Source organism: Schistocerca cancellata, chromosome 2, assembly GCF_023864275.1.
Source record: "Schistocerca cancellata isolate TAMUIC-IGC-003103 chromosome 2, iqSchCanc2.1, whole genome shotgun sequence".
Classification (NCBI taxonomy): Eukaryota; Metazoa; Arthropoda; class Insecta; order Orthoptera; family Acrididae; genus Schistocerca; species Schistocerca cancellata.
In genome coordinates, this window is record NC_064627.1 from 582968914 (window position 1) to 582986080 (window position 17167).

At 44.0% G+C, this 17167-nt stretch overlaps 1 protein-coding gene across 6 annotated transcripts in view; it reads right to left on the reverse strand.

Moving 5' to 3' along the window:
- Window positions 1–17167, reverse strand: part of LOC126162199 (schwannomin-interacting protein 1 homolog) — a 1363715-nt gene that overhangs the window by 511204 nt on the left and 835344 nt on the right. For all 6 annotated transcript variants that reach the window (XM_049918537.1, XM_049918536.1, XM_049918533.1 and 3 more), the window contains one exon: window positions 4564–4745. In XM_049918537.1, coding sequence (XP_049774494.1) covers window positions 4564–4745 — 182 coding nt within the window. The remainder of the gene's footprint in view (window positions 1–4563; window positions 4746–17167) is intronic.

The following is a 17167-nucleotide window of genomic DNA, read 5'->3' on the forward strand; positions in this document are numbered from 1 at the left end:
TTACATGTAAACGCAGCCCACACCATCATCGGGCCATCAACAGGTTGCACAGGACCCTGCTGACGATTTTGGTCCATGGCTCTGTGGGGAAGTATTGCAGCTGTGTCTGGCCAATAGAGATGTCTTCTTTCGGCACTTAATAACTACGGAGTGCTGGCTGTATCACTAAGACTCTAGGAAAAGACGCAAATCAAGTAGTGGCAACATGTGGTTTCACCACGCTGGAAAACAGCGAGGAAGCAAACCATCATCAGGCAACGTGATGCTGCGTGTTTTCTGGAGCTGTCATGTTTTGATGCTAACTTATTATGCTCATAAGAGGTAAACTGTCACAGGAGCATGCTGCCAATATCTCCTGCCAAGGTTACGGTTGGCTGTCGAGACCAAGCGTCGAGGGAAGCTGTTCAGGCCGGCCGGTGTGGCCAAGCGGTTTGAGTTGCTTCAGTCTGGAATTGCGCGGCCGCTACGGTCGCAGATTCGAATCCTGTCGCGGGCATGGATGTGTGTGATGTCGTTAGGTTAGTTAGGTTTAAGTAGTTCTAAGTTCTAGGGGACTGATGACCTCAGATGTTAAGTCCCTTAGTGCTCATCGCCATATGAACCATTTTGAAGCTGTTAAAGGGGCTGTTTTGGTTCCACTACAACGCCCCTGCTCGTTCTGTCACAGTTAAACATGCTTCTTCTTTGGGCCACCAAATTTTGCCTCATCCATCTAATATCCGGACATGCCACCCAATTACTTCTTCCTACTTCCTGGTTCTCCATCGCTGGATAAGATACGGCGCACTGAAGAGTGAATATCGAGAGATGGAGTAACGCCAGTTGCCATGGTCACACCTGGAGTTTTCCCCTGATGATAAATAAAACTTCATGATACTCCTCACAAAAAGTAATATCGAATAAGAATGGGAAAGCGTCCCGTTCAAACATTTATAAGAAGTATTTATAATGTGTCGACAAGGGGAGGGGAGAGGGAAGGGACGGGGAGGGGAGAGAGAAGGGACGGGGAGAATGGAAGACATAGTCTAGAGCTGCCTGGAGAGGCGAGACAGGAAAAGTCGCCATTGTCTGCCTGAACGCACAAGACATGCAGCTACCGCATGTTGTCGACACTGCCAGGGGACAGTGATGGTGCTAGGCTGCAGCTTGACAGCTTGGTTGATTTTAACAAGAATGGTTGTTTGAGAACGGAGTTGCGACCACGAACCCAGAAGCAAAGAAAGAAACAGAAGCAAAAGCGGTGAAGTGTAGTTGTCGTACCGCTATTTTCAGACGGAAAGAACATGGTTCAAATGGTTCAAATGGCTCTGAGCACTATGGGACTTAACATCTGTGGTCATCAGTCCCCTAGAACTTAGAACTAATTAAACCTAACTAACCTAAGGACATCACACACATCCATGCCCGAGACAGGATTCGAACCTGCGACCGTAACAGTTGCGCGGTTCCGGACTGAGCGCCTAGAACAGCGAGACCACCGCGGCCGGGGGACTTACATCACGATGTTCAGTCAAAAATTTGGAATCCGTTCGTCCTTACCAGGCACCGGACGACAACAATCAGATGTGTCAAAGTCGCTTCTACCAGTGGACTTCCCCCATTTGCGATCCGTATCATCGTTACGAAATTCCCCATTCAATAAAAAAATACAATGCCGGTTGTAGGCTGTATTGCGCTTTATTAAAATCGTGCAGTTAGCTAATTTCGGGCGTGAGCCATTATCAAGCACATTTGCTGTGACATGTATTACATATCGTGTTCATTTTAACAAAGCACAATACAGCCTACAACAGACAATGTATTCTTTTAGTAACCACTTAGAGGCTGTGGATCTCCACGGATGCAAAATCTTCGGTTTCCCATTCGTTTCTGTTCCACTTATATGCCTTTCTTATCTCACCATGTGCCCGAAACGCCTTTAGGTGGCGTTCAAAGTGGCGGTGGTATTTGATCATAATGTTCTACGGGGTCCCGGGTTCGATTCCCGGCGGGGTCAGGAATTTTCACCTGCCTCGAGATGACTGGGTGTTTGTGTTGTCCTCATCATTTCATCATCATCCAGGAAAGTGGCGCAATTGGACTGAGCAAAGATTGGGTAATTGTACGGGCGCTGATAACCACGCAGTTGAGCGCCCCACAAACCAAACATCATCATCATCATCATCATCATAATGTTCTAGATTCGAATTATGCATTAATACCTTCAGTTGCTGACGGGTGTTGATATGTATCAACGGGGACAGATGAAAACGTGTATCCCGACCGGGACTCGAACCCGGGATCTCCTGCTTACATGGCAAACGCTCTATACATCTGAGCCACCGAGGACACAGAGGATAGTGCGACTGCAGGGACTATCTCGCGCACGCCTTCCGCGAGACATACATTCTCACCTTATATGTCCACACACTACATTCATAGTGTCCCTACCCAACACACTCATTACTCGTGGAAGACATTCCTACCAAGTTCCGTAAGAGTTCGGGTATTATGTGAGCTTTCGCACAGAAGAAGAAGGTCATGGATGGTATTGCCAGAACTATATACTTATATGGATATGGTGTCTGTTCTTTCGGACATGACGAGTAATGAGTGTGTTGGGTAGCGACACTATGAATGTAGTGTGTGGCATTTAAGGTGAGAATGTGGGTCTCGCGGGAGGCGTGCGCGAGATAGTCCCTGCAGTCGCACTACCCTCTGTGCCCTCGGAGGCTCAGATGGATAGAGCGTCTGCCATGTAAGCAGCAGGAGATCCAGGTCGGGGCACACATTTTCACCTGTCCCCGTTGATATATATCAACGCCCGTCAGCAGCTGAAGGTATTAATACATTATTCTAGTTTAGTTCTAGACGGCTGCAGGTCATCATTGATGTCTGTTCTTTCTGACATGTCCGAAAGAACAGACACTATATCCCTATAAGTACATAATGTTCTAGGTCATCAGTGTGTGTTCCGGCAACAAAGTCGTGTGTTGAGATGGTTACCTTTTGGATATGGTTTACAGTGAAGCATACACTCAAAGTACTCTCCACTCTGCTACTCACTAAAATATAATTGAGAATTCTCCTCCCTTTATCACTGCCAAGTAACACAGCTCGATGAAACTTGGACCATACATAGAAAGAACTGGTACAGTACAGTACACAAGGTAACTGAAAGAAATGCGTAATGAGGCAAACTGAAATGACACTTTTATTCAAAGACAATAATTACATTGCGGTCACGACGACCCAGCATGATCTCCTGGACATTACAAAGATCGGGAGATAGTTGTTTATCATCACTACGGACTGGAATGAATGCTCTATAACGTGCACCCACGCTGGCCGCAACGCCGGTATAGGATTCTTGTGGTGGGGTCCCATTTCTCTACCAGTGCTTTTGAGAATAACTGGATGGTAGTCGATGAATGTGGGTGTGCAGCAGTACGTCTCCCCAACGCAACCCACACCTGATCGATGGGGCTTAAGTCGAGGGAGTGGGCAGGACAGTCCATCCATCGAATATCCTCGCGTTCCCAAGAGTTTCTGTACCTCTGTTATTTGCGGTTGTGCTTTTTCATACACGAAAATGAACTCAGGGATGAGTGCGCCCCTGACAAGACACGCACGAAGAAGGTGTATAGTGACACACTGTTAACCGGTGAGTGTACTGTTTCAGAGATTTGGAGGTCAGTACGCTTAAGTATAATTTCGCCCCCGCACCATAGCACATGAACAACCAAACCGATCATCTTCGGTAATATTAGACGTATCCTCGTATTGCACCCTGGAACGTTGTGGAACATGATCGTGTTGATGGTCCAGGTGTTGCGGAGTGAGAGGGTGTTATGTTGCATGGTGTGCGGACGTGCGAAAATCTGAACATGGTACGCTCATCTGTCAAATTTATTGTGACACTGTACGCCTTCTCCGCGTGTGTCTTTTCAGGGGAGAAGATATTCGGTGAATCGACTCACCCGCCCGTGCCCCCAATTTAAATTACCATCGAGTACGCGTGGAAAGCATTGAAGAGAGTATTGCAACACGACCATATGCACCAACGACCACCTAGACGTTTGTCAGCTACGCTGGAGGAGAAATGGGAGACCCAACTTCAAGAATTCTTTGCCAACGTTGTGGCCAGCATGGGAGCATGGTGATCATATACCCTATTAAGTAACTTGTCTCGCCTTTTGTAATGTCCAGGGGACCACCATTAATGGCGGTGTTATCAGTGTAATTATTGCCTTTGCATAAAAGTGTAGTTTCTCTTCGCCTCATTGCGTATTTCTTTCAGTTACTTTCTGTACTTATAATGTTGCAGTTGTTCCTTGGCGGTGACACATCATGCGAAAGTTGTTTCGTCTTTGCGTTTTACACACCAGTGTTAATACTATGCCTATCAGTATTGTCATTTGTTATCCCCCCCCCCCCCTTCCCTCCCACAGTCGATCGCCCCCTTGACATCCCTCCGCCCCTTTGTCTTCCTTATAATGCTCGCAAATTCTCACGGCTGCCACCGACGATAACTATAAACAAGCGAGTTTCGCAAGCTTGCGCGCGCTTCGCCGCTGAGCTCACCCTCGTAGTCGCCTATGCTGTCATCTGGAGAGGACTCGGACATGAACTCTGAGCTGGCGATGCTGTGGCTGGACCGCGGGCGCACGCTGATGTTGTTGTTGCAGTTGTTGTTGAAGTTGTTGCTGTGCTTCACAATGGTCTGCGTCGTCTCCTCGTAGTTGCTTGCCCATTGTGTGCCGTTACTGAAACATATAGCACAAATTATTTTAAACGTTTCGTCCTAACTGATGACGTATTACGCCGTTGAAGAAACAATGCCACGTAACTGACTGCGATTTCTCGGATTTCGGTCAGTTTATATACTTGGTGCAACTGCTGTTAACCACGCGAATGACGAATTTTCAATTCCTTACAGTGAAAATGAAAGTTAAAGAATACCGCGTAAGTCGAACAAGGTGAAAAAAGATTAAAAAATTGGAATTTCTCTTGACTGGGACGTCGCAAGTTCCGTGGGGCTTTTCGCGGACGATACTGTTGTTTATAATGAGGCTGTAATGCCAGAAGACGGCGGCGAAATGCAAAAAGTTACGCGGAGGATCGACGACTAATGCTGTCACCGACAGCTGTTAATTCGCTCTCAAAAAGAAATCTCCAATTTCGTACACTGCTTTCAAGTGAGCAACGACTTTTTGTTGTTGTTGCGAGGAGATCGTCTTGTGAATCGCTGTCCATTTACGTCAACTGAAGCGCCTTGAATCAGGAGCTGCTCTCTTACAAGGAGAAAAACCTAACAATTAATAACAATCTAATGTAGCCGCACGCCCTCTGCTCTTACGCTACAAATCGATACAAAATCAGTTAAGTGTAAACTTTTCTTCGAAGTGAAGAATGTTTATCGATAAAATTATATTAATTAGTATAAATGGCAAGACCGACAGTTCCGTGTATTTTATCGTAGTTCACCGTTGGTAGTACAGCCTCGTTTACTTCCATCACATACTTAATTATACGATTTTCCCTACACTTCCGCTGGATACGAAAGTGCAGGATACTTAACTGCAGAAGCTGGAGACTGTGCAACGAATGGAAAAGCAGTCATATTTACAACTGTTATTTCAGTAGTCACATCTATAGACTTTGCCTTATAAACATCCATATTCCCAAACGGCTAAAACCGTCGCGCAGTCCCAGTTGCAGACTGCCTATCTGTGTGCTTTTAGGGACAGCAAAAATATTAGTTTCAGTATTTCATGTAATTAAAAAATTAAAATACTATCAATATCTAATATTTAGGAACTAGTTGGAAAATAAGTTTCCCCTGTCGACTGAAGGCAGAGTTGCGTGATATGGGCGGATGACGACACGGCAGGTGAACGCTCACGTGTAAGACACCGATACGCCATTGGGTAGAGGTCGACTGCGATCAAGCAGACGGCGCTGTCGCAGTGCCTGCGCAAAGCGGAGGCCAGCCGGTCGGTCTTTTCCCGGAGCTATGGAGAGAAGGTGCGCTTTGGAGTCGTGGTCAAAGGCGGAAGTGAGAGCTGTTATCCGCTATGAATGGGCGCGTGTAGTATCAGAAGTTCATAACCGCCTTGTTGAGGTGTATGGGTCAGGTGTGATGTCGAGGCAAACGGTGCGGAGATGGTGCCAGCAATTCAGTGATGGTCGTCAGCAAGTGCAGGACATACCGAGACCTGGACGGACGCGCACGGCCACTACAGATGAAAATGTCAGGAAGGTGGATGATATGATTAAAGCGAACCGGCGTATCACCATCGATGGAGTAGCGCCAGAACTTGGAATCGGACATGAGCGAACTCACAAGTGACTTCCACCTGTTTCCTGCTTAAGAAGACTCCCGGCGGAAGGTGCTTTGGCAGCAAAGCTGACGTCAAACAAGCCGTTCAACGCTTCTTCCGTATGCAACGCCCTGATTTTTTCCTGGAAGGCTTTTTGAAGCTTATAAAGCGGTATGACAAATGTCTCAATGTACTTGGAAATTATGTTGAAAAAGAAAGATATGTCTTATCTTTAATGTCTCATTCTCTTTTTTTTTCCTTTCACACCCAACTCTGACCACAGTCGACAGGGGAGACTTATTTTCCAACTCCCCCTCGTATAATCTTATGTCAAAGGCTTAACACAATAAATTAGATACTGCAGTTAGAAACAATCTATACGTCTTGAGGTATCCTAACTTAAAGTGTGCAAATTCCACAGACCATATTCGTCCAGTGTTTGAGAATAAAAGCAATCATGATTTCCATCAACTTTACACGTTATTTCAGACGTTTTCTGAACTTTTTTCGCTGATGCACCCTCACAAAATAATGAAAGGAAAAAAAGTTTATCGATCATTATATTTTCGCTGTTCATAGATTAAAACTTCAGCATCATGCATGACGTTTTACTTTATTACTTCTTTACTACTACTACTACTACTACTACTACTACTACTATTATTATTATTATTATTATTATTATTATTATTATTATTATTATTATTATCTCTATTCGTAATAAATTTTGCAGGCATTATCCACATATACCACTGAACGCAGCAACTGAATCATATGATTGTACGACACATGGCTCAGGAGATATCGCGTCATAAACAATGAGATGCGTCTTAAACTGGCTTTTCTTACAACGGAACACAAATTACCAAGTACTCACCCAGTGTTTGATAGTGAGAGCAGTTAGTGACTTGCAACAATATTTGTAAGGTAATCGTATCTCTGGAGCTGTTTCATACATGGGCTTCGATTCTTTAAACAGTCAACGGTGGGGAGTTACTGTTAGCATAGAAAAATGGATAATCCATCTAAAACAAGATTCTAACCAAGAAAAGACTAAAAAGCTATTACTGACTTGAACTTGGACGAAGGGCTGGTCAGTGTTATTGTCCAAACTAGGGCACATTTTCATCGACCGAGGGAGAGGACATTGGTTTTGCGATTACGTTCCGTCACTATGGAGAATAATGCGTAGGTCAAAGTTATATAAATGGGAGAAAAAGCTAAACTGAATAAAATGGGATAAGAATGCAATAGCTGGGAATAAATACTTCAGGCGGCTCGAGGTCTTTAATGAGCAACGCATGTGACGCACGTGTTTGGAAACAGCTCATTGTTCATAATGAACAAGCGTCTGCCAGATCTACTGCTTCGAAAATATACAGTTGTCTGTGATGTGTACACAGTGGAGCTTAATACTGCTTCCAGGTCGTGACTGAATGGCGAACAATGAGCACTACTCATTACAGAAGTTGCCGATATGGATTTACTGTTTGCTGCAGCAGGATGAATTCTGTTGGAAAAGCCAAACGGATGTAAGCTGATGTTACGTGTTACGTGTTGGTCCACTCTGGAAAGCGACAACAGCGATTCGGCGTGTCATGGGTTCGAAAATTTCTCAGTGGGTTTCCGGAAGTACGTCGCTACAGATGATTATGCGCAAGTCACATCATTCCCGTAAATGATGGGCCTGTGATTTGTAGTAGTGGAGGTTGCGCTCCATAGATCAGGCGAATCTGGTGGCCAAGACATCACTGTGAGTTGACTATCGTAATTCTCAAACCACCGAAGCAAAATTACGGCGTTGTGGTACCTACAGTTATCCTAGTGGAAGATGGCAACGACGACGGCGAGGACAACAATCACGAATGAACGCAGGTGGTCTTCGATTACTACAAGTCCCAAGGAAGCCAGGTAAATGTCCTTCCCAGCATACTACTCTTCCTTCTACCGTGCTCGCCTAAGGCGAGGTGCTCGTCCGCCGAGATGACAGCCTATCCGAACACAACCTCCGACCTGGTTTAACAAGTAACCACAGTCATCCGACCAGATGATACGTTTCCATTTGTCCTCGGCCATTAATTTCGTGGCAACCGCAGTCGTTATTCACGATGTCGCTGGTTCAACATAACAAAACGTAAGTGTCGTCTGCTGCGGATCCTCATGCTCAGCATTGTGCTCTGAACCGCGTGCTTAGAAAGACTTGTGCTTGTACCAGTTCTGTACTCTTTCGTCAGATCCGACATAGGTCACCGAATACAGAACAGGCAAGCCTCCGACCACCTTGTTGTGTGTCGAGGTGCGGGGGCGCGCGGTTTGTGTGATGAGACGTGGACGTTCAACACCTTCTCCCCTCTTCGTGGGTTCTCTGTTCTTCACATTCTTTCCGTAGAGGTTTGTCACAGTATCGTCCGAACAACTTCGTCTTTTTCGAAAGGCTCATTTCTGGGGCATGGCCATGACAATCTGCAATTTAAAATAACGCTTATATAAGGGGATTTTCATATCTGCGGCCCATATCGTCACTCCTCAGAATGATTTCTATTCGTCTCTGCTCCGATTATATATTTTTGTTGCCGAGTCACGAGCCCACATAGCCACCAGACGGCATTCAATCTCGCCGAGGCCTATGGACACAACGTTTTGGTTTATCAGCGTGCATGAAACACAATGGTGTGCAACACTTATGGATGAAAGTAGCTTTCGCATGATGTGTCACTGTCAAGTAACTTAACTCGATGAAACTTGTACCGTACATAGGAACAACTAGTACAGTATACTATACAGGGTAAGTACTAACTATTTCCACCTAGAATAACTCCGAAAGTATGATAGTAGCTGAAAAGTTTGTGGGACAAATCTTGCATGGGGCAATTTGGGCCACAATATGACGTTGTTTTTTTGTTGCTAGGTGGGGTCGCGTCAGAGCTATGAACGTCAACTTTGTTTTTTAAACGAGATGCTATAGTTTGGTACTTATTTTATGATAACGGCTGTCGAGACGAATCCAGTGACGTGTAACAGCAATGTCTTTGAAGGTCAACGAAGGTCACAAACGTGGCATGAACGTCCATTTACAGAAGGTATCAATGCAGTGCTGCAATCTTCTTATCACGAATTGAATGGTACTCCTTCTCACTTCGGCACTTACCGAAGCACATGCTCTGACTATTCTCTCTCGTATATCGTGCAAATAGTAAATATTCGCCGAATACGGCGTATCCATCTAACGTGCCATTGATATGTGAACACCATTCGCAATACGCAATACAACAGTAATAGGGACGGTAAGACTAGTATCGTCGAATCAAGCGAATGTGAATGATGTATTCCTTCGAAGAACAAGTCGATATGCTTCTCATTTACGGAGAATGCCAACTTAATTCAGTGAGAGCTAGAGACTTATACGCTGAAAGACATCCTCAACGTACTAACCATAACGTCGTACGTTTGAATACGCGTATGATAAACTGAGAACAACTGGATCTTTAAAGCATCGGAAACATGTATGGCAAAGGAAAGATACCAACGAGGAAGAGGAAATTGGAACTCTTGCCACTGTGGTTCGAGATCCTTGTGTTAGTTCGGGTCAGATCGCAGGGAATCTGACATGAGCCAGAGCAGTGTTGTTCGTGTTCTGCATCGCCATAAATATCATCCTTGCCATATCAGTCTCTACCAAGAATTAACTGGTACGGAGTGTATGCGTCGCATTGAATTCTGTCGATGGGCTCAACTTCTGATTCAGAGGTATTACACATTTATTAATTTGTTTTTATTAACTAACGAGGCTACATTCACGAACCATGGAAATGTTAATTTGCATAACATGTATTACTGGGCAACTGAAAATCCATGCTGGTTGTCACAAGTTACACACCAAAAACCGTGGCCAGTGAATGTATGGTGTGGGATTCTGGAGGACAGAATTATTGGATCCTATTCGATCGAATGAAATCTTAATGGTAGGAAGTACACCACATTCCTGCAAGAAACGTTAGGTCTTTTATTGGAAGAAATATCTTTAGAAACAAGGAACAGGATGTAGTATCAACGCGGTGGGTGTCCAGCATATTTTTCGCTGATGGCTAGAAAGGAGTTGCAGAGGCAATTCCCAATTCGTTGGATTGGACGCGGAGTAGACGTGTCGTGGCCAGCTCGTTCGCCAGACATGACGCCTCTGGATATTTCCTTGTGAGGATTCATAAAAGACATTCTTTATAAAGACGTTCCAACTGCGTCTGAAGATATGCGAGAGAGAGAATTGTCAGAGCATGTGCTTCGATAAGTGCCAAAGTGATCAGGAATACCACTCAATCTTTGATAAGAAGACTGCGGTACTGCATTGATACCACTGGTCATCACTTCTGTAAACGGACGTTCATGCCACCTTTATGGCCTTCGTTGACCTTCAAAGACCTTACTGTTACACATCCTTGGATTCGTCTCGATAGCCGCTATCAGAAAATAGGTACCAAACTATAGCATCCCATTAAAAAAACAAAGTTGACCTTCCTATCTCCGACGCGACCCCACCTTGCAACAAAAAACCAACGTCCTATTATTCCCCCTGTTGTCCAATGCAACTTTTGTCCTCCAAGCTTTTCAGCTCCTATCACACTTTCGGAGTTATTCTTGGTGGCAACAATAGTTACTAATCCTGTAGAAGGTGACTGAAAGAAATACGCAAAGGAGTGAACAGAAATGACACTTTATTCAAGGACAATAATTACACTGAAGTCACCGCCATTCGTGACGGTGCACTGGTCATTACAAACCAAGAGACATGGTTTTAGTAGCGTGCGTGATCACCACGGACGGCAACTGATACTTTGCAACGTGTTCCCATGCTGCCCACAAGATTGGCTAGGAGTTCTTGCAGTAGGGCGTTCGAGTCCTCTGCCAGCGAGGTTAACAACTGCTAGACGGTCGCTGGTCTATGTAGACGTGGTAAGTCTCCAGAACGCATCCCACACGTGATGAACGGGATTCAACTCATGGTAACGGGCAGGCCAGTCCGTTCGCCGAATATCCTCTCGTTTCAAGAGATCCTGCACCTCTGTTCGATGCGGTAACGTATTGTCATTCATGAAAAAAAAAGAGTGAGGCTAATGAAGCTCTGAAAAGACGCTCATGGGTAAGAAATACAGCGTCACAATAACATTGACTGGTGAAAGTCCCGTATCCAAAGATTTGGAGTTTAGTATTCCCGAACAAAATTGTGACTCCCCACACCATAACACCAAGACGGTCGTGTTCGACAATGCTGAACGTACCCTCATATGGTGCCAGGCGGGATCACATAGTGCACCAAGGAACATTATCAAACACGATACTTTTAGTGGAACAGGCGTTATGGAGTAAAGAGGCATAATGTTGTATGGGCGTTGAACAAACAGTGTATAAAGACGGTCACAAACTTTATTTAGCTCATACGTGCATCAGTCCATACGAATCATAAGGCTGTAATATCAATAAAGAACTAAATATTAATTCCTTTTTTCAGAACATTATCTGCTACCTGTATAATTTCGACCCTGAAGGTTTGGCTCACCCGTTAAATAGCCAACATGTTGATCTTCCTAAAACGCCAATGGCAGTTTCCCTAATGGTGCTGATACAATCGTACCTTGAAAATTAAACTTTTTTAAAAATTATTTTGCGCTAGTTAGTGAAGCTAAACATGTAAATAAAAGATAAATAAAGCGCTACGTGAATCTTCAGGAAGATCGGTATTTTGATACCAAACGAACCTTTCATTTTCATAAATTTTGTTCACTGCAACTACCACAAAGTTACAGAGCTGCCTTGACCTTCCTGTTATTGTTCTGAACGTATGTAGGGAACATTAGCAGCGTATCGGGGATGATTTTTAATTCCATTTGTTCTATTTTAGTTTGGGTACTTCGATACGAGCTTTAGATAACTCTTTCGAAAATCTGATAAGTTTACAGAAAATGACGTAGCAATTTGCTAAGCACGGAATATAAATAGAAGAAATTCATACTGTATTATTAAACATATCCTGAAGGACAAGATGTGTTAAATAATGATGGGTGCGACTAAAATCTGTCGAATCAACAGCGTTGACCGGAAGAGCAGCGTAAGGAAAGTTGCAAAGCAATGTTTTTTTAACCGCAACCAGCTGGACTTTTTGCGCCAAATCGTAGCGGTAGATGTAACGCGGATCCATCGCTGTATACACAATTTGAAACTAGTCACAGCCACGGAATAGACTGACGACAACGCTCCACTATACGCTGGTGAAGTCTCTGTTCTTTCATTTTTGGGTATCCCATCGTGTAACAGTCACAGAGACTACCTGGGCCCTAATAAGACTAGCTGTTAGATCATTAGCTAAATGAAAAGCGAAAAAGTCCCTGCATGTAAACAGGTGTCTTTCTTGACCAGCGCCATCCACTATCCCACACTATAAAAGTCACAAGGATAAAGCGTATAAACTGACTTCGAACTGGTGCGTCATCCACTCAGTTTTCGGTTTTAGCTCCACAACGTTTCCTTATATTCCTCAGTTTAAGAATCTGATTTAGTGGAAAGATATTTGCAACAAATAAGATAGCCACCGTTGTTGTCAATGAGTGTTTTGTAGAAATTGATAGAAAATTTTTGCACGACGGAATAACGAAAGTGGAAACTTTCGGAATGAAATGTACAGCTACAAATCGAGAGTATGATGCGATATAAAGTGACTTCTCTCTCTATTAAAGAAGATTATCTGGTTTTTTCTTATACTCATGCCTGCTGTTCTCTTTTTTAATTGTAACTTAGAGAGAGAGAGAGAGAGAGAGAGAGAGGAAGAGGGAGAGGGAGAGGGAGGGGCGAGGGAGACATGCAGTAATGGAAAAGGAATTCGTTTTCTTTTTCACAAATGACAAATATAGAAAACAAAGGTTTAAGCAACTACAGCAGACTGTCACACACATGAAATGACTATATTATTTTGTTGTATTTTACGAATAATCGACAGGGGGAGAACAGTAAAAGAAGGGAATTGTTTGAAACGCGTTGCCACAGAAGGATGGTGGAAATTGGGGGAATTGTAAGAAATGAGGGGTGAGTAGAACTTGCGATAAAAGAAATATGAGGAAAACACTGACAAGAAAGAGAGAGGATGATAGGCAGTGTGTTAAGACATCAGGGGATACCTTCTGCGGTACTATAGAGAGCAGTAGGGTGTGAAAAATTAAAGTAAAATGAAGATTGGAATTTCTCGAAACAAATCCATGATTTCCTGGTGCAAGACAAAAAATGCGAGGCAGCTAAGATATTGCTAATGTCATACGAACTCGCAAACGGAATCCTATACGAAAAGATATGTTTAAATAGATACTTGCGAGGTAAGTGCAGTGACGGACCTGTCGAATCAACATTATTGACTGAAGAACTGTTGAGATATGGGCCATTTTACGTGCGCCAAGAATTGACAGTTCCGTGGTGTCTGCTGCCGTCCATCCGACGGACTTCGTTACTTTTAGTGTGTGTGTAGACAGAGGGACACACACACACACACACACACACACACACACACACACACACACAGACAGAGGAGGGAGAGGGAGTGCAGCATAGAGACGGAGGAGTGGAGAGAGAAAGTACGAGCGCGCGTCGCAGCCGTGAAACTTGGCCATTTCATCAATTAGGTGGGCCGGAAATCGGGGCGGCCATCCCGGCTTCGTAATTGGGAGCTTCTGTGGCGCTACCAGGTGCCCGGTGCTTTCTGCCGGCTACCTGTCCATCCCGCTGGCGCGGCTCGCAGCCAAATTGCTCTCACGGCACAGCAAGTGGATGAGCCTCCCCCTCCTCGCAGCACCGCCATTACTGACAAAGTCCTGAATACTGTAGGGGGACCGCTCCACCGTGCCAGACTCTGCAAATCTGCTCCGAGGGAACATCTACACTGCTCCAGCTGAGGGGGACATTAACATTACGACTACACAGGAAATTTCTGTCTGAGTAAATTCTAGGTGAGCGAACGCACATCCAATGAAGCCACCCGACCACCTGATTCAGGTGAGTGCGGTTCTTAGCAGCTCGCGGCGTAGACAATATCTCGCACACGCTGACGCGTCACCGAGATCGGTGCGTGAGCGTTAGTAAGGATGGATGAAGTAAGAGAGATGGTTGTAAGCAGCACTGGTACGACGACCTGTTGAATTTCCGGAGTCTACAGAGCTGAAGGCACGTCAAGGAGCTGTGGTCAAAATCGAAACAGACGTCACTGGGCTGATTCTTCTCACGCGTTTGCACTGCGTGTGGTCACTTATAATTTTCCAGTGAACATGCGACGGAATGGAAAAAAGAGTAGTTAACTGTGGTCATACTAGCGACAGGTACAGATTATTTATGTTGTGTTGCTACCAGTCGTATGATGTTTATGTTACATGTTGCTTTAATTACTAGCACTGCGTTTACAAATTTCATTTTTATTTTATAACGTGGCCGCTCGTATGGTGGTAAATTATCTAGAAAGAAGATCAGAAGTTGGAAAGATAACTATGGCTATAAGAAAGTTAACTGCTAATAACAGAAGAAAGACTTCGAAGACGAAAGATAGGACTAAGAAAAATGCTCAGGAAAAGATGGAGATACAGAAATATAAGATATAAATAAATACGAGGTTTAGGGATGCCAAGGCGAAATGACCGTAGGAGAAAATGAGAAGAAATCGGAAAATAAATGGTCGTCTGAAATATTGATTTAGCACACAGAAAACTTAAAGAGAGGAAGAGGAATTCTACCGATTAATTCAGAGGAGGTAGCAGATAGAAGGTGTTCATTGAAGGTCTTTACGAGGGGGAGGAACTGTTTAAAGTCACAAAGGAAGAAATAACAGTCAATGTGGAAGACATAGGGGATACAGTGCTAGAATCAAAGTTTAACAGAGCTGCGGAAGTCTTTCAACCAAGTAAGACAGAAAGCATAGGTAACATTCCTTTTTGGTCCGTAGAATGTATGATTCTTTGGACTTATCACCAGACTTTCAGAAGAAGATCATCCATACAATCCTGAAGGTAGCAGGGAGAGTAGTGTGAGAACTAGTGCACAGACTTCTCAAAAATTCACGCATCCAAGTGGCCAACAAGAGTAATATACAGGAGAATGGAAAAGAAAAAGGATCTGCTAGATAACGACCAGTTCGGAAATGTAAAGACACCAGAAAGGCAGTAGTGACGTCGTGCTTTGTAGTGGAAGCAAGCCTTAAGAAAATCGAAACATGCTCATAGGATTTGACGACATGGAAAAAGCGTTCGGCCAAGTACACTGGTGCAAGATCTTAGAAAGTTTGAGGAAAGTAAGTCTAAGCAATAGAAAAGATGGGAAATATGCAATATGTACAAGAACCGAGAAGCAACAATAAAAATGTAACAACAAGAATTAAGTGCTAAGATTAAATAGACAGGGATGCAGTCTTTCGCCCTTACACATCAGTGCGTATGTTGAAGAAGTAATGACCGAAATAAAAGGCAGGGTGAGAAGTGCATTAAAATTTATGGTGAAAGGATATCAATGATAAGATCTGTCGATGGCATGTCAAAACGTAGCCTAATTTCCTGAGTGAAGTAAATTAATTATGGAACTATGGAGCATAAATTACATAGAATTTTCTGTTCACAGTGGAAGATGCAAAAAAAAAAAAAAAAGAGAGAAAGGGATTTCAGCTCTTGTTATTATTTTTTCTCATTGACTACCGAGATATACAGTCTCATGGGCATATTTTTCTGTAATTTTATTCTTTGGTAGTGCAGTTGAAGTTCTCGCCGACGTCGGGACCATGAAAGTCATCGCGCTACTTCAGTAGGAGAAAAATGAAATCAGCTGTAGCATTGCAGAAGAACCATCCTGGCGTTCTCTAGATATGATATAGGGGAAGGAATGAAGTGAAGGGGTTTTGAATCCGTTACTTCAAATGGCTCTGAGCACTATGGGACTCAACATATTAGGTCATAAGTCCCCTAGAACTTAGAACTACTTAAACCTAACTAACCTAAGGACATCAGACACACCCATGCCCGAGGCAGGATTCGAACCTGCGACCGGAGCAGTCCCGCGGAATCCGTTACTCTGACACACCAGTGCAACATCTTAACCGACGCGCAACTTCATATAATAATGATGGAAATTAAAGCCAGTAGACGTTGGACGTAAATCAGAACATATAAGCATGTCAAAACGGAGGGTAGATGTAATTTAGCAATGGGACGTCAATTCTCATTACTTCCGCTCCATATATCGTTTGTATAATCTGGTTAATGAACTAACCAGTTAGAAAACCGTGATTAATAGCATCAAGTGCTCTATGGAGACCTCACAATCAACAACATATCGCTAGTAATTGCACTGCATTCATGACGGCACGTGGATCTATGTGTAGTTCGAAAGTCACCTATCGCCTTTCTTATCTAATGCAAAGTGAATTTAAAAATCGTGAGCAGCGAGCTGTGCATATGTCTTAACCTTAAAAGACGTGACCAACTCTTTTATTCTGTGTATGGATGCAAAACTAGTATCTGCTGACCACATGCCCCTCCATACCTGCATCCAGTGACGCCTGTGGGCCGAGGATGACACGTTGGCCGGTGGGTAGCGTTGGGCCTTCATGGCCTGTTACGGAGGAGTTTAGTTATTTTAGTAAACAGGTTTGCTGATGCTAGAGCCTGAAAAAGCATGACGAACATTTTCATCCCGCAACCTGATTCGGACCCAAACACCCATCATACTTGGAGACATTGATGACTCTGGAATCTTGTCCAGGCAAAGAATTGATGGAACTCTATGGCTACGAAGGGATCAGATCCTGGGACGGGGAAGATGCGACCTCGAATCTCAACCCAGAATCAATATACGCA